Source organism: Alexandromys fortis, unplaced genomic scaffold, assembly GCF_014885135.2.
Source record: "Alexandromys fortis isolate MF-2015 unplaced genomic scaffold, M_Fortis_MF-2015_v1.1 scaffold_257, whole genome shotgun sequence".
Lineage (NCBI taxonomy): Eukaryota > Metazoa > Chordata > Mammalia > Rodentia > Cricetidae > Alexandromys > Alexandromys fortis.
In genome coordinates, this window is record NW_026068134.1 from 316,650 (window position 1) to 332,819 (window position 16,170).

The 16,170-nt window shown below is 44.1% G+C and overlaps 1 protein-coding gene across 1 annotated transcript in view; it reads left to right on the forward strand.

The window, feature by feature from the left end:
• Positions 1-15,785, forward strand: part of Eif2ak3 (eukaryotic translation initiation factor 2 alpha kinase 3) — a 69,511-nt gene extending 53,726 nt beyond the window's left edge. Inside the window, exons 13-17 of the mRNA XM_050126431.1 lie at positions 3,551-4,334; positions 9,035-9,202; positions 11,555-11,656; positions 12,487-12,549; positions 14,625-15,785. Of these exons, the coding sequence (XP_049982388.1) occupies positions 3,551-4,334; positions 9,035-9,202; positions 11,555-11,656; positions 12,487-12,549; positions 14,625-14,825 (1,318 nt within the window). The 3' untranslated portion in view covers positions 14,826-15,785. The remainder of the gene's footprint in view (positions 1-3,550; positions 4,335-9,034; positions 9,203-11,554; positions 11,657-12,486; positions 12,550-14,624) is intronic.
• The last annotated feature ends 385 nt before the right edge of the window (positions 15,786-16,170 follow it).

Genomic DNA, 16,170 nt, shown 5'->3' on the forward strand with positions numbered 1-16,170 from the left:
ATTTATTATGTATATAGTGTTCTGGGTACCAGATCTCATTATAGGTTGGTGAGCCATCATGTGGCTGCAGGGAATTGAACTCAGGACCTCCAGAACAGCCATCTCTCCAGCCCCATGGAATATCTTTTTTGTCCTTCTATGGTAATTGAAAGTTTTTCTGGGTATAATAGTCTGTGTTGTCGGAGTTTCTGTCCCGCCTGGTTCCTGCAGTTGTTAAGTCCCAAAGAAATCACACAGAGTTCTACATTAGTTATAAACTGATTGGCCTATTAGCTCAGGCTTCTTATTAGCTCTTATGACTTATATTAACCCATTATTGTCTACTATATGGAGAGCAGGCTGCATCCTGCCACCCAGCTAGCTTAGCCCCTGAAATAATCACACAGACAATGTATTAATTAAATCACTGCCTGGCCATTAGCTCTAGCCTCCTATTGGCTAACTCTCACGTCTGATTAACCCATCTCCATTAATGTGTATCACCAGTTGACTCTGGCTTATCGGTATGAGTCTAACCAGTGTCCATCTTGGGCAGGAGAGCCATGGCATCTGCCTGTCTCTGCTTTCTTCCTCCCAGAATTCTGTTCTGTCTTCCCCACCTACCTGAGTTCTGCCCTATCAACTAGGCCAAGGCAGTTTCTTTAGTAACCAATGAAAGCAACACAAATACAGAAGGACCTCCTACACCACTGGTCTATGTTAGCCACATAGCTAGGTACCTCATTCGGCAAGGCAGTCACATCTTGCTTCTTCTGTGGCTGGGTCAGACTGCAGAAAGATCTTTCCTCTTCCCAGAATTCTCCTGTTCTTGTTGCCCCGCCTATACTTCCTGCCTGGCTACCGGCCAATCAGCATTTTATTAAAATACAATTGACAGAGTACAAACCATTGTCCCATAGCAGTAGTCTGGGCTGGCATCCGTGGTCTCTTAATGGTCTGCATAAAGCTTGACTATGACTTTCTGGCTTTCATTGTCTCCAGTGAGAAGTCAGGTGTAATTCTGATAAGTCTGCCTTTATATGTTACTTGGCCTTTTTCCTTTGCAGTTCTTGATATTCTTTCTTTATTCTTTATGTTTAGTGTTTTGATTATTATGTGGCAAGGGGACTTTTTTGGGGGATCCAGTCTATTTGGTGTTCTGTTAGCTTCTTGTATCTTCATAGGTATATCTTTCATTAGATTGGGAAAGTTTTCTTCTCTGATTTTGTTAAATATATTTTCTGTGCTTTTGAGTTGAACTTATTCTCCTTCTTCTATACCTATTATTCTTAGGTGTGGTCTTTTCACGGTGTCCCATATTTCCTGGATATTTTGTTAGAGTTAATGTTTACTTTTATTGATGAGTCTATTTTCTCTATTGTATCTTCAGCGCTTGAGATTCTCTCTTCTATCTTTTGTATTCTGCTGTTTATGTTTGCATTTGTGGTTCCTGATCGTTTTCTTATGACTTCCATTTCTATAATTCCCTCAGCTTGTGTTTTCTTTATTGTCTTTATTTCAGTTTTCAAGTCTTGTATAGTTTCTTTCATATGTTTGATTGCTTTTTCTTGGATTTCTTTAAGGGATTTGGTGATGTCTTCCAATTTTTTGTTTATCTTTACTCCATTTCTTTGAGGGAATTTCTCATTTCTTCTTTAAGAGTCTCAGACATTCTCCTGAAGTTATTTTTTAGGTCATTTTCTTCTGGTTCATCCATATTTGGTTGTCCAAGTCTTGCTATTGTAGGGTCTCTAGATTTTACTGGTGCCATGTTGCTCTTTGTGGTGTTGCATGTGTCCTTACCTTATCTACCCATCTTTTCCTCTACTTGGTATGGTTGGGGCTGTCTGTGACTCTGGTGATTAATCTTCTAGGTGCCAGTGGAGCCAAGGCTCAGATGGTTGCTCCTTATGGTGCAGTCAGTGCCACGGTTCCAGTTACCCCATTGTTTACTCCATGTTCCTGGAGATCGCTCAGTGCTCCCGGAGTTTGCTCTGCTCCTGAGGAGTTTGCTGTCTCAGGCCTGCCCTGGTCTAGATTGCCGGCTCAGACTTGTTTCTATAAATAAATGTCCCTGGTCTGGATCTGCTCTTGCAGAGGTCCTTGACTTGGGGCCAGTCCTGCAAAAGTCTCTGGCTCTATCTTCTTCCTCAGAGGTCTCAGACTCGGGTGCTCCTGGACCCGTAGAGGGCCTGGCTCAGGTCTACTCCCTCAGAAGTCCCAGACTCATACCTGGACCCCCAGAGGTTTCTGGTTCCTGCCTACTCCCTCGAAGGACCCAGACCTGCAAAGGTCCTGGCTCAGACCTACTCCCTCAGAGGTCCCAGACTCATGCCCAGGCCTGCAGTGGTCCTGGCCTAGGCCTAGTTCCTTAGAGGTCCAGACTTACACCCAGACCCGCAAGGGTCCTGGCCCAGGCCTATTCCTCCGGAAGGTCCAGATTCACTCCCGGACACGCTGTGATCTCTCGCTCGGGTCCACTTGCTCAGCAGTTGCTCCCCTGTACTGGCTCCTGTAAAGTTCATTGTTTCAGGTCTGCCCTATCCCAGGCCACTGGCTCATTCCTGCCTTTGCAGATGTCCCTGGTCCCACTCTGTGGATCTTGCTGTTGTGGTCGCTGGCTCAGTCCTGCTCCTCTCAATTTCAGAGTTTTTGATTTTAGTTTATTTGTAGTTTTTCAAAATATGGTTTGTCTTTGTTACTCTGGCTGTCCTGAAAGTCTCTGTAGACCAGGCTGGCCTCCAACTCAAATCCACCTGCCTCTGCCTCCTAAATGCTGGGATGCCTCCTAAATGCCTGCACAACCACTGCCTGGGTGGCTGTTTCAGTTTTTGAAAGTGTATATGCTTAGGTAGCCTGCAAATACCCCCATGTATGATGTGTTGTAGGAAGGAAACCCCTAAAAAGCCACGGTGAAGTATACCAAAGCAACACACCTGTAGAGCATTCAGTCCCTGGAGGTGTCTTGTTACATAACACTTGTTATATCCAGGATGAAGGGAAGTGGCCTCTTATCAAAGCATGTGAGCTGCTGTAGGTTGCCAGGGGCTTCAGAATTGTGGCCATCTCAGGAAACCGTGATGGTGTTGCGCTGCTATTTTACATTTTTGTACAAAAGACTGACACACAGACAACTATTTCAAGTATATAATTAAGCTCTGAGGGCTGGAGAGATGGCTCAGCAGTTAAGAACACTTGCTGCTCTTACAAGGGACTTTGGTTCAGTTCCCAGCACCCACATCAGAAGGCTCACAACTGCCTGTAACTCCAGTTCAAGTGAATCCAGTGCTCTCCTCTGGCCTCTGCAGACACTGCACACATGAGTTAAACACACAGACATGAAGGTACACACACAAATACACAAATTTAAAATAAAATTAAGCTTTCAAATAAAATTTTGTAAAGAAATAGATGGGGTAAGATGTTCTTTGTCCTACACGGCAGGTTTTATTTCCCCTATGTGCTTTGGTAAGTATATTATTAATACTTAAAACATTTAACACCAATGTACAGATCACATAACTTAATATATATTCATTCATTCAGTTCTTTGTATTTCTCCCACTTTTAGCACAGACTGGCCGCTCAGCTCTCCTAGCCCTATGGATGCACCATCTGTTAAGATCCGCAGAATGGATCCTTTCTCTACAAAAGAACATATTGAAGTCATAGCTCCTTCACCTCAAAGAAGTCGGTCTTGCTCAGTGGGCATTTCCTGTGGCCAGACAAGTTCCTCTGAGAGCCAGTTCTCCCCACTGGAGTTCTCAGGAACAGATTGTGACTGTGGAGACAACAGCGAGTCAGTGGATGCTGCCCACCACCTCCAGGACAGCTGCCTGACAGAGTGTGACGTGGAAGATGGTACTGTGGACGGCAATGATGAGGGGCACTCCTTTGAACTTTGTCCTTCTGAAGCTTCTCCCTACACAAGGTCAAGGGAGGGAACGTCCTCTTCCATAGTGTTTGAAGACTCTGGCTGTGACAATGCGTCCAGTAAGGAAGACAACAGAACCCGGCCGCACAATGGCAGCCACTATGTTAATAAGCTAACTGAGTTCAAGTGCTCTGGCAGCAGATCCTCTTCCGAAGCCACCTTATCTACCTCTCCTACCAGACCAACCACTCTGAGTTTAGACTTCACCAAGAACACTGTGGACCAGCTCCAGCCCAGCTCCCCGAAGGTGTACCTGTACATTCAGATGCAGCTGTGCAGAAAGGAGAACCTTAAAGACTGGATGAACCGACGCTGCAGCATGGAGGAGAGGGGCCACAGGGTGTGCCTGCACATCTTTCTGCAGATTGCAGAGGCCGTGGAGTTTCTGCACAGCAAGGGACTCATGCACAGGGACCTCAAGGTGTGTGTGTAGTCAGAGAACATTACGCCAGGTCTGGGGTGTGACATCTGTAGTTCAGAGCAGGATTACAATTGTCAGTCTTTAACCAAAGCGCTGGCAGAGCGGAGTAATGTAAAGGCTTCAGAGAACAGCAGTCTAGGAAGGAAACGGGAGAGGAAGAGGTCTCGTGTTTGGAAGGTTCAGACAGACCATGTATTTTCCCCTATAGCCCGTTCATTTCTGTGTTTCCAGTAGTCTTGATGGGGAAAGGAGTCTCTAAAGTCCACTATGAGCAGTTATGCTACATAATTCCTATGCTTTAAAAATATTTTTATGGGGCTGGAGAGATGGCTCAAAGGTTAAGAGCACTGGCTGCTCTTCCAGAAGTCCTAAATTCAATTACCAGAAATCACATGGTAGCTCACAACCATCTGTATGAGATTTGGTGCCCTCTTTCTGGCGTCCAAGCATACATGCAGGCATAACACTGTATGCATAATAAATATTTATTTAAAAAAAAAGGATATAATACTTCTACATCACCTGGCAGTGGTGGCATACACCTTTAATACCAGCTCTTGGGAGGCAGAGGCAGGTGGATCTCTTGAGTTGGAGGCCAGCCTGGTCTACAGAGTGAGTTCCAGGATAGCCAAGGCTACACAGAGAAATCCTGTCAAGAAAAAAACATATATATAATTATTATGTTTTTATTTAATTACAGTAATTTAGAGTGCACACTCTTAGGTATGCTTGGTATATCTGTGAAGGCTAAAGGAGAATTTATGAGTCAGTTCTCTTCTTTCACTATGTGGATACCAGGAATTGAACTCAAGTTGTCAATCTTGGCAGCAAGCATCTTTATCCACTAAGCCATCATGCTAGCCTCAAACTTGTTATGGCTTTGAATAGCCTGACACAGGTACCCCTGGGTCTCTACAGCACATGGTGAGAGAGCCTGAGTGGAAAGGGGGATGAGTCGGCTCACTACCCAGCTCTGATTTGGGGCAGCAGAGTCCATGTTTTTACCCCATTGCTCATTGTGTGGGCTTTGAGGGAGAAGTCAGCTGGAGAAAGGGGGCAGGTGCTTAACGCAGTGGCTGTAGCAGTGAAGCTTCAACCCTGTTCTCAGAGTTTGCAGTGCTGAACAGTGCGGCAGTACCATGCGCTAAATTGCATAAAATTTCAAATCCAAGTGGTAGTGTGCTCCTAGAATCCCAGCACTTAGGAGGCTGAGACAGGAGGATTGATGTGAGTTCAAGGCTAGCCTGGGCCACAGAAAAGTGAGAGAGAGCCTATCTAAGTAATGAGTACATATGCACAGAGTTTCCATAGTGTACATTTCTAAAAACAAGTGTGAATAGTTTGCTGATTCTGTTGAACTTTTAACCGTTTCTTGCCTTGATCCACATGCTCCTGATAGCCCCAGTAGGTGTGTGTGGAACCTATAAACATTTTCTGAGAGAAGTGACTTAAATGTTGGGCAAATTTGGCTTTGTTTTAAATATTTTAAGTCTTATTTTATATAACCACAAACTTTTGCTCCAGTTCCTAAAGTAGCTATAGCAGGAGCTGGGGTCTGGGTCTAGGAGTGTATCTCCATTGGCAGAGTGCTTGCCTAGCATGCAGTGAGGCCCTGGGTTCAATTCCTACAGTTGGTCACTGGTCTTTCAGGCTAGCCTGGACTACATAAGACCATTATCTTTAAAATAAAAAGTTACTTTCAGGGCTATAAGGATAGCTCAGAGGTTAAGAGCACTGGCTGCTCTTCCAGAGGTCCTGAGTTCAATCCCAGCAACCACATGGTGGCTCACAGCCATCTATAATGAGATCTGGTGCCCTCTTCTGGCCTGCAGGCAAAACACTGCATATGTAATAAATAAATAAATCTTAAAAAAAAAATACCATGACCAAAATTAAAAAAAAAAAAAAAAGTTACTTTCTTCTAAAATCATCAAAATATTTTTAAATTTTTTAATGTGTTTTAGAGTTTGGGGAGAAAATAGGAACAGGAACTGGAAAGACCCCTTATGCTCTGATGTAACTACCACTTGTTATAAATGCTCTCTGTGCATCGGAAGTTTGGAGTGGGTCCAAACCGGGTGCCAGGGATTGTTCCACACAAAAATGAAAAGTTTAGAGGTGATTCCTTTGGTTGGAATGGAGAGGATGTCCTACAACAGAGACACCCAAAGCTTGAGATGGGTGATACCAGCTGTTGAGGTGTGGGTACGGCCAACCTTCCTCATGCGTGTGCACGTTCCCCATGGGCTTCCGCCTGTCAATACAGAAACAACAAGATGGTGAAAGGCAAAGCCAGCGCCTTCGCTACAGTAGTAATCTGTTGCTTTTATAATGTGAGCAAGACGTAGGTGAAAGGCTGCTCAACACTACACTCTCGTGTAAAGATTCTCCTCTGTGTATATACGGACCAGAAAAATTCCCAAACGAAAGTTAATTTTCCCTTTCGTTTTTCTAAGAATATGAAACAATTTATTCCTTTGGAAAAGCAGTCATTTCAAAGATGTCTAGTGTGCTGACAGAAATACCACCATGAGTTTTCCCCTAGCTAAAAGCCTGGACCTTGAGCCGTGTTCTGACCCAAGGCTTCGAGATCAATGTTAAATCTCCTAGGCTTTCCTTTCTCACAGGTTTGGTCAAACGTCTGTCATCAGCACCGCTGACACTGTCTCTCCAGCCCTTCTGTTTGCCTTTGAGCTTTTCTTGGTATTTCCTCAGAGAACCTGTTTCTCCTTTGTCAGCCTCATCACACCTAGGTTGTTTGTCCTCTGGTTTCCATGGTGGCCCAAGCCATGCCCTCCTTGTCCTCTCATCCCAGCCTCAGAGGAATGCCTGGCATGTTCTGAACTCCTGCTTCATTTTATTTTGGATTTCCTTGTGCTTGCCATGAAAAGCTTTAGTACCGACTGAGCCCTCAGGAGCTGTCTGCCATTCAACAGAACTCTTGGGGATTCAGCCAGGGTCAGATATTTGGTGAGCAAATATTCTCCTTATCTCTTCTTTCTACTTTGGCCAGGCTTTCCTATCACAGAATCAAGATGGCAACCAGTGGCCCTTGGACATGTTTGCCTTTTAAGTTTTCTGGAGGCTTTCGGTAGGAGGTGGTAAGAAAAGTTTTTCTTTCCCCAAGTTGGCTAGAAATCCTAGGACTTGTTCTCAGTAAACCAAGGACCACAGCATGTCCTCCACCGGACTCCTTGGCAGAAAAGGGATTAGGCCAGCATGGGGCTGCCACAAACCCAGGAAGTCAGGATGCTTCAGGAAGAAGCACTGGAGATAGATGCTAGAGAGACAAACACTGTCTTTTAGGGGTTCAGTCAGTAGTTGCTGTCGGAAAATGGGAGCGGGACGCTGGGAATGAAGCTCGGTTGTTGTAGCACGGGTGAGGAGAACACTGGAATGTTAAGGTCGTCTTCGGCTGTATAGTGAGATTGAGTTCCAGGACTGGACTGCTTTATAGTAGCTCTTATGTGGTCATGGGCCTGGGGTTGGATCTGTAGCCCAACAGGGGAAAGGAGGAGAAAGAGGAAGAAAGACCATGTAATTTATTGCTTCTGATATGGGGCCGTTGGTGGGAACGTTCTGGCTTATTAGTATAGATGTCAGTTACAGTAACCTCATTGCTTCAAAGTCAGAATTTTATAATGGCGTCTGAGTCAAAGGAAGTGTATTTCCCGGCATGTTGGGCGTGTTGCACTAAAAGGCTTGATTTCCTGGGTTAAGTGGCTCTTTGTTCGCTGCCTCACCAGCTCTCAACGGTCTCACGTCTGTCTTGGGGAAAGGGGTGGACCTGTAGGGGTTCATGTAGGGGACCTGGAGTTGGAGGAGCTCATGTGACTTTTGGTTTGCTGCATTTAATATGCAAATTCAAGTGGGAATTTAGAACTCAGGGCAGAGGCCTAAGTGTGGCTCTGACATTGGGAGCGTGTGGGATTTAGAAAACGCTATAACTTCAGTCGGAGTTCTGATTCCCTGGATAGGCTGTTTCCCCCTCGGACACAGGCAGATGATAGGCATGTTCCATTTGTTAGATGGTCGGATGGTGATCATCTGCCATAGATGAAGGCATGCAGGATACGGCAGCAGAGCCACAGCCAGGCTGCCTGAGTTCGGTTCCTGGCCCTATCACGTGCTGACTGGGGCTTTGGTTTCCATATCTAGAAGGCGGGGGACAGTGACTTTCAAAGGGTTGTATTATGAGTTAGTAGTAAACTGACCAGACCAGCACTTCATTTTCTTCCTCTTTTTAACATATAGTTTGATCATATTCTTCCCCCTCCCCCAGCTCCTCCGGGAGCCACTCCACCTTCCTACCCACTCAACTTGGTTTGTTTTCTTTTTAGAGACAAGGTTCTCTATGTAGCCTTGGCTGTCCTGGAACTCTCTTGCAGGCCAGGCTGGCCTTGAACTCAGAGATCTGCCTGCCTCTGCATTGGAGCTAAACATCTGCATTGGAATTGAAGGCATGAGCCACCACCAACCGGTCTTTCTCTTAATAGCAAAACAAATCTCAGAAAACATGGAATCTAATTTGTGTTGGCCAGGTGCTCCTCTTCATGGGGACAGTGACTCATTTTAAAGGGTCATATACTTTAGAATATTTATCTCTTTGATTTCTTTTCTGAAATCATAAAATTCTTTTGACTTCTTTTCCTTCTCTGTATATACTCTCTGTGATTTTTTTCTTTCCTTATTTTCCCCAGCCTTCCAACATATTCTTCACCATGGATGATGTGGTCAAAGTTGGGGACTTTGGACTAGTGACTGCCATGGACCAGGATGAAGAAGAGCAGACTGTTCTGACTCCAATGCCAGCCTATGCCACACACACAGGACAAGTGGGGACCAAGCTCTACATGAGTCCTGAGCAGGTGAGTCTTGTGGTTAGCCAGGCAGTGGGATAGCTGTGCTTAAAAATGGGTCTTCTCCATGTCCTCCGGACAGTGCCTAGTAATACACAGCCTAAAAGGGGCACAAGAGTGAGAAATGACAGACACGTTTTCACCTCTGAACAAGAAGTTGGCAAGACACTTAGAGAGCCGGGCATGGTGGCTCATGGCAGTAATCCAAGCAGTCGGGAGGCTGGAGTGGGATGATTGTCATGAGTTCAAATCCAGCCTAGGTTACAGAGTGAGACCTGTCTCAAAAACCCAAAGAGAAAGAGCAGGAGTGTGGAGAAGAGGACAGACAGACAGGTGAGATGGAGTGTGGGGAAGAGGACAGACAGACAGGTGTGGTAATGTATGCCTGTAATCCCAAAACTCAGGACACTGAAGCAGGGTTGCGAATTCAAGTCTAGCCTAGGTTACGTAGCAAGTTCAGGTCAGCCTGGGTGACATAACAGGAATATGTCACAAAGACAGGAGAGGGAGGGGACTAAGAAGACGAAACTACAAATTAGGTTAACTGTAGAGACTATATTATGCAGTGCACAGCAATTAAAATGCAACCAGGATTCCCAGTCTCCCAGGCCTCATCTCAACCTGATGTTTGCTTTTTTAAAAAGTTCAGCTCTACAAGCCTTCAAAAGAAAATTTGCTGACTGGGAATTGTCTTGATTCTCTTCTTCAAATATACTATCAGGCAATACTTAGTTGTTGCCCAACCTGCTGCCCTCTTGTGGTATATACTCAATTAACTGTTCTTCAAAGAGCTTTTCAAACAATAGTTCAAGCTCCACAAATTCATATAATTCAAATAAATATATACAAAAAAATGTAAGTCTTAAAAACTTCATAATACAGTAATGGGTTAATAATGCTTTTTTCTCTTTATATATTCATCTGTCTTCTATGTAGGGAATGTGGAAAATAAAGAAAGATATAATAAAGAAAAGGGCATTTACTAAAAGTATGTATTGTCATTTCCAGCTATGTGCACATACCTTATATAAAACAAAAAAAAATGTTTTATTGGAAACCAAAATTGGAATTCTATTCCTAAAATATGGCATTCATGTATTTCTGGCCACCTTAAAGAACACTCTGGTCTGTGAAGCACTCACTCAGTCCAGATTGCTCCATGTTTGGTGTCAGTGTTGCTGTTAGGCTTGTAGCTGGATAATGCCCCAGCATCTCTGTCACATATCATGAGCTGAGTTGGATGGGATCATGCACCAGCTGTCCAGGTTTACACCATCCAAAGACTGTCTGCAGGTATCTTTCTTCCCTGTACCACTGTGGGCAATGCCCTTGAACACATTTTCTTTGAACCTTCCGGAGGTGGTGGTGAGGGGCAGGTGAGGGACAGTGCGGAGTGATTGCTATGGTCACTTTAGAAGGAAGGAGGGTGACACAGCTGATACAGCCACTGGAACTTTCCTCCTGCTGTTGTGTGAGCTGAAGCAAGCCTTCTGCCACCTGCATAGAACCTAGAGCCCTGTAGAGGAGGTGATGGCCTCACCCGCCTTTCCCCTCTCCCTCCCCTAGTCCAGCAATGAGGTGAGCCAGGTCCAGAGCTGTTTACCTGGAGTTTAGTGGCTGGCCTAAGGAACTGTTCATAAATAAAAGGGCTCTCCCGAGGCACCAGAGTTCGCTTTGCATTTGAATGGCGCTTTTCCTTAGAAGAGCAGATCAGTTGTGATGCATTACTCCTTGGTATCGGGAATTTATTGAGGGCCTGCTCTGTACTTAGCCCAGTGCTGAATGATGGGAAAGGAACACAAAGGCAGCAGATCTCTTCCCTGCCAGGACTGGGAAAGAACAAGAAATATGCACATGAAAAATGGAGCTATGCATACAAAGCAGTCTGCAATTAAGTGCATAATGAAGGCTCACGGGTTGATTAGTGGCTTGGAGTAATGACCGACCGTATTCAGGAGTCTGCAGGACTATGGTGATTAGAAATGAGATTGGCTTGAGATAGTGTCGCTTTGAAAAGCTTCACCTCAGGGGGGCCAGAGCAACCCTCACAGACTCGGCACACAAGGCTCCAGGTTTCTGCCGATTCTGCTGATGCATATCTCAGCCTTACCTGGGCTTTCCCTCTGTAATGCTGAGTGGTGTAATTACACCTGCCCACAGTGGAAGAGGGCGGGGAGAGAGCCTTGGCAGTTAACTCTTTGCTAACACTTTTACACAGACACTTCTACCCAGAGGTGCTAGGTCAACTCTGGGTATGACAGCAATCCCAGATGCTGTCATAGCAACTGGACCCTCTGTGTTGATGACGTGAGGATGTGCTCTCTCTGGGGTGATTTCTTACATAGTTGTATGGTATTTCAGATTCATGGAAACAACTACTCCCATAAAGTGGACATCTTCTCTTTGGGCTTGATTCTGTTTGAATTGCTTTACCCATTCAGCACTCAGATGGAACGAATCAGGGTAAGTACATCTTGCTCCCAAAAGGATAAGGTTAGAAAGAGAAAATTATTTAAAACTTAACAAGAGTTATGTTTTTATTATGTTTAATGTTTTAAACTGTGTGTGGTGTGTGTGTGTGTGTTACCTGGGAGCAGAAGGGATCATGTGAACAACAGGGCTGTTCTTAGATGTTCCTTTTGCATGAATTCATCATAATCGTCACAGTGTTTTGCATTTGGTACCTTTGTGATCAGTGAGAGCCAGAGGGGGTGGCAAGGGTAACATAACTGGTGGTGACAGTTGACTGGAGGACACTGGTACAAAGGACAAGTGGCCGTGCACTCGTAGACATTTCAATGATGGCAAATGACAAATGACACATAGCTAGGTTTTTCCTTCTCAGAACAAATCACGACCATGGGTTTTCGGGCACACAGTACTAAATGGGTGTGGTAGCGCACACCTTTAATCCCACCCAGCACTTGGGAGGCAGAGACTGGCAGATCTCTGGGTGTTTGAGGTTGGCGAGATCTACATAGTAAAATTTCAGGACAGTCAGGGCTACTACACTGGCTACCTAGTGAGCTCTGTCTAAACGAAACAAAAAGATACCCAACTAAATAAAGAATCAAGAGTTATCAGTTCATCAAAGACACTATTGAGAAAGTGGGAAGTGTGGGCTGGAGAGAAGGCTCAGTGATTGAAAGCCTTTCACAAACAGACAGACATGTGCACACACAGTGCATATAGAGACATACATTAATAAAAATAAAAAGTGGAAAGACAGTCTGAAGTGTTATCAGTGGGGGGTATGTTAAAAGATTAAACAGTATTTTTTTCTTTCTTTTTAGACCTTAACTGATGTAAGAAATCTGAGGTTTCCACCGCTGTTTACTGAGAAATATCCTCGAGAGGTATGTATAGTTCTCAGCGTCTTTCTCTGAAATTGTGTTCTTAAAGACACCCTTAACCATAAAGGGTCCTTAGTCAACTGGTCAGCTTCTCCTTTTCAGGTGAGACAATTGACCTTCTAGAGCAGGGTTCTTTGAAGTCAAAGGCCCCTTTCACAGTGGTTGCCTAAGACCACCAGAAAACATAGATATTTACATTATGATCCATAACAATAGCAAAATTACAGTTATAAAGTGGCAACAAAGGTAATTTTATGGTTCGAGTCATCACAACATGAGGGATTATGTCAAAGGGTCACAGCATTAGGAAGGTTGAGAACCACTGTGTGAGGGCCAGTTTGTAGGACTGCCTTCAACTCAGTGACCTGCAGGGGTTATGCCTGAGGCTGACTTCATAAAGAACCCTCACAGGAGCAGAGTTACATTAACTCTTTCTGTTGGTGACTTGGCAAGCGATCTCTAAAAATGGCTTATCTTGGGGGCTGAAGAGATGGCTCAGCTATTGAGAGCACTGACTGCTCTTGTAGAGGAACCCAGGTTCAATTTTTAGCACTCACATGGAAGCTCCCAACTGTCCATAACTACAATTCCAGGGGACTCCACATCCTTCCACAGGTAAAGCAAACACCAGTACACATTAATAATAATAATAATAATAATAATAATAATAATAATAATAATAATAATAATAATTGGGGCTGGAGAGATGGCTCAGTGGTCAAGAGCATTGCCTGCTCTTCCAAAGGTCCTGAGTTCAATTCCCAGCAACCACATGGTGGCTCACAACCATCTGTCTGGTGCCCTCTTCTGGCCTGCAGACATACACACAGACAGAATATTGTATGCATAATAAATAAAAATTTTAAAAAAAACAAATAATTTTAGAATGGCTTCTCGAAAACAAAAGTCCCCAGGTACTGTTGATTCGGCATGGGAGCTAGTCAGGCCACACAGGAAGCTGTTTAGAAGATTAGGGGAGGATTAAGCTAATCCTCAAATTAAAAATAAGCTCTAAAGTTGTCTTTTTCTTTTTTGTAACTTTTTTTTCCATAGTGCGTTTGGGACACTATGGAAAATATTGCTTTAATATTTACACATTGATAAATCCTGACTTTTAAAATACTTTATCAAGATTATTGTAGATTGTTGTGTATTCATAAGATGAATTTTTTTTAAATCAGGTGACATCTGTTCCTCAAGGTTGTGATTCTAAAACCTTTCCTTTTGTTGTAAAACACCATTTACACCCAGATACCCTCTGTACATCTGCAGCAGGGCTGATAAGCTAAATCCAGCCTGCTGCCTATTTGTAATGTGTGTGTGTGTGTGTGTGTGTGTACACACATGTGCAACAACTATGGAAGTTAGAGAACAACTTTCGGGGTTTAGTTCTCTACCATGTGGGTCCTAAGTAGCCAGCTCAGGTCATCAGGCTTGGCAACAAGGGCTGTGGAAATGGCTCAGTGGGAAAGAATGCTTTTGAGGACCCAACTTGGAATCCCCAGCAACCACATAAAAGTTGGACGTGCCTACACACACATTTTTAACCTAGCATTGCAGAGGGCAGAGGCCTCTGGAGCTTGCTGGTTGCCATCCAGGCTCCAGGTTCAGTGAGAAACACTGTTTGAAGGGATAAAGGTGGAGAGTAGAGCAGGATCCTGACGTCTTCCCCTGTGTCTGTAGGGGCTCAAGTGCACACACCACCTACACACACGTGTGCACACAGTGGTGGAACCCAGCCATGCTCTTTACATATTCTCTATGACTACTTTGGGGCTTCTGTGACAGATGACTAATCAGTTGAGGTTCACACACTTAAAACAGTAGTTTTCCTGAAGCTCAGGCTATAGCTAAATAAAGACCGTTTACCTACTACATGCAGAGCCCTGGGCTCCAGCTCCTATACTGCAGATCTGGGACAGTGTGTGTGTGTGTGTGTCTGTGTCTGTGTCTGTGTCTTTGTGTGCATATCTGTGAGTATATGTGTATTTATTTATGTTTGTTATTTTCCATAACTTAAAAGACTGCTTAATAATCTAAATCCAGAACTTTTACACAAAGCCATTTTTATGTTTCAGCATATGATGGTTCAAGACATGCTATCTCCATCCCCCACAGAGCGGCCTGAAGCCACAAACATCATTGAAAATGCTGTGTTTGAGGACTTGGAGTTTCCAGGGAAAACGGTTCTGAGACAACGGTCCCGCTCCATGAGTTCATCTGGAACAAAGCATTTCAGACAGACCAGCTGCTCACATAGCCCGCTGCCTGGCAACTAGCCTTCAGCTGTGCCAGCAGCCCTCGCAGGTGGCAAGGAGCAGACACCTTGAGGGATGTGGCTCTGTACAGCGGTGGACTCAGAGTTTATGCTTTGATCAATTTGGTTTGGGACCAATTTTTCTAAGTCAGACTGGATTATGGTCCTAATCCAGTCTCCTCTTAACTGAACTTCAAGGAAAGGGCTATGTAAATGACATGTGGACTTGTTTCTTGTTGGTGTCCCAAAACTAGATCAAGGTTTAGAACCCTCACTTTTTGCCAGGAGGTAGAAGCAATCCCGGAAATGATCCGAACTATAAGTATCTGTAGCACAGAAGAATAAAAGACCCTCCCACGTGGTGACTACACGCTCTAGAAATACGCTTTCTAGAGATCCAAGGGTGGCTTGGGAAGTGATTGTTACAAAGCTGACTCCATTTTTGTCCCTGGTGGGCACTTGGCGCGTCTGCACTATTTGGAAGGCACATAGCACAAGCTGGGTCAAGGTTCATGTCAGTAGTGTCGTACGTAGTCTGTCCGCAGTTTTGAGTAACTTCATTCCTTAGGTGGTTACAGGGAGTGTCATGAGCCTTTTGTTCTTTTTACCTCCAATAATGGGGAAATGAAGCTTTCTATGTATTGGTCTAAGGCTCTGATCTGGGGTTTTTAAAAAAGAAGCTATGATAAGAAATGGATCATCTATTACGACTAACTTCATCAATTATGTATTTTATCCTAATAGAGACTATCTTCTCTGTAGTACTACAAGTGGGTGCATCCCCAAAACTGATTATAGATAAGTTTAATCATCTCAACTTGCTAACATGTTTTTATTTTTCCTGTAAATATGTTTATTTTTATTTATAAAAATTCTGAAATCAATCCATTTGGGTTGGTGGTGTACAGAACACACGTGAGTGTGTTAACTATTATGACTTCTTTCAAGTCTAAATGATTTAATAAAACTTTTTTAAATTATATTTATACTTGACTCTTATTTTAGAGAGTTTGCAGATGATTTTCTAGCTTGCAGAATGGCATCAAAGGGCTCTGGAATGTTATACCCCTTGCTCCAAGAAAATGTATTCCTTTTAATTTTTTATTTTTAATTAATGTATGAGTGTATATCTGCCCCAGATGCCCAGATGCCAGCAGAGGCTGGATGAGGATGTCAGATCCCCTGAGCTGGTTGTGAGACATCTGATGTGGTGCTTGGTACTGACTCAGGTCCTCTGGAAGAGTAGCAAATGCTCTTAACAGCTGAGCCGTCTCCAACTCTATGAAAACTTGTCTGTCTGTCTGTCTGTTTTTCTTCCCTCCCTCACTCCCTCCCTCCCTTCCTTCCTTTCTTCCTTCCTTATGACC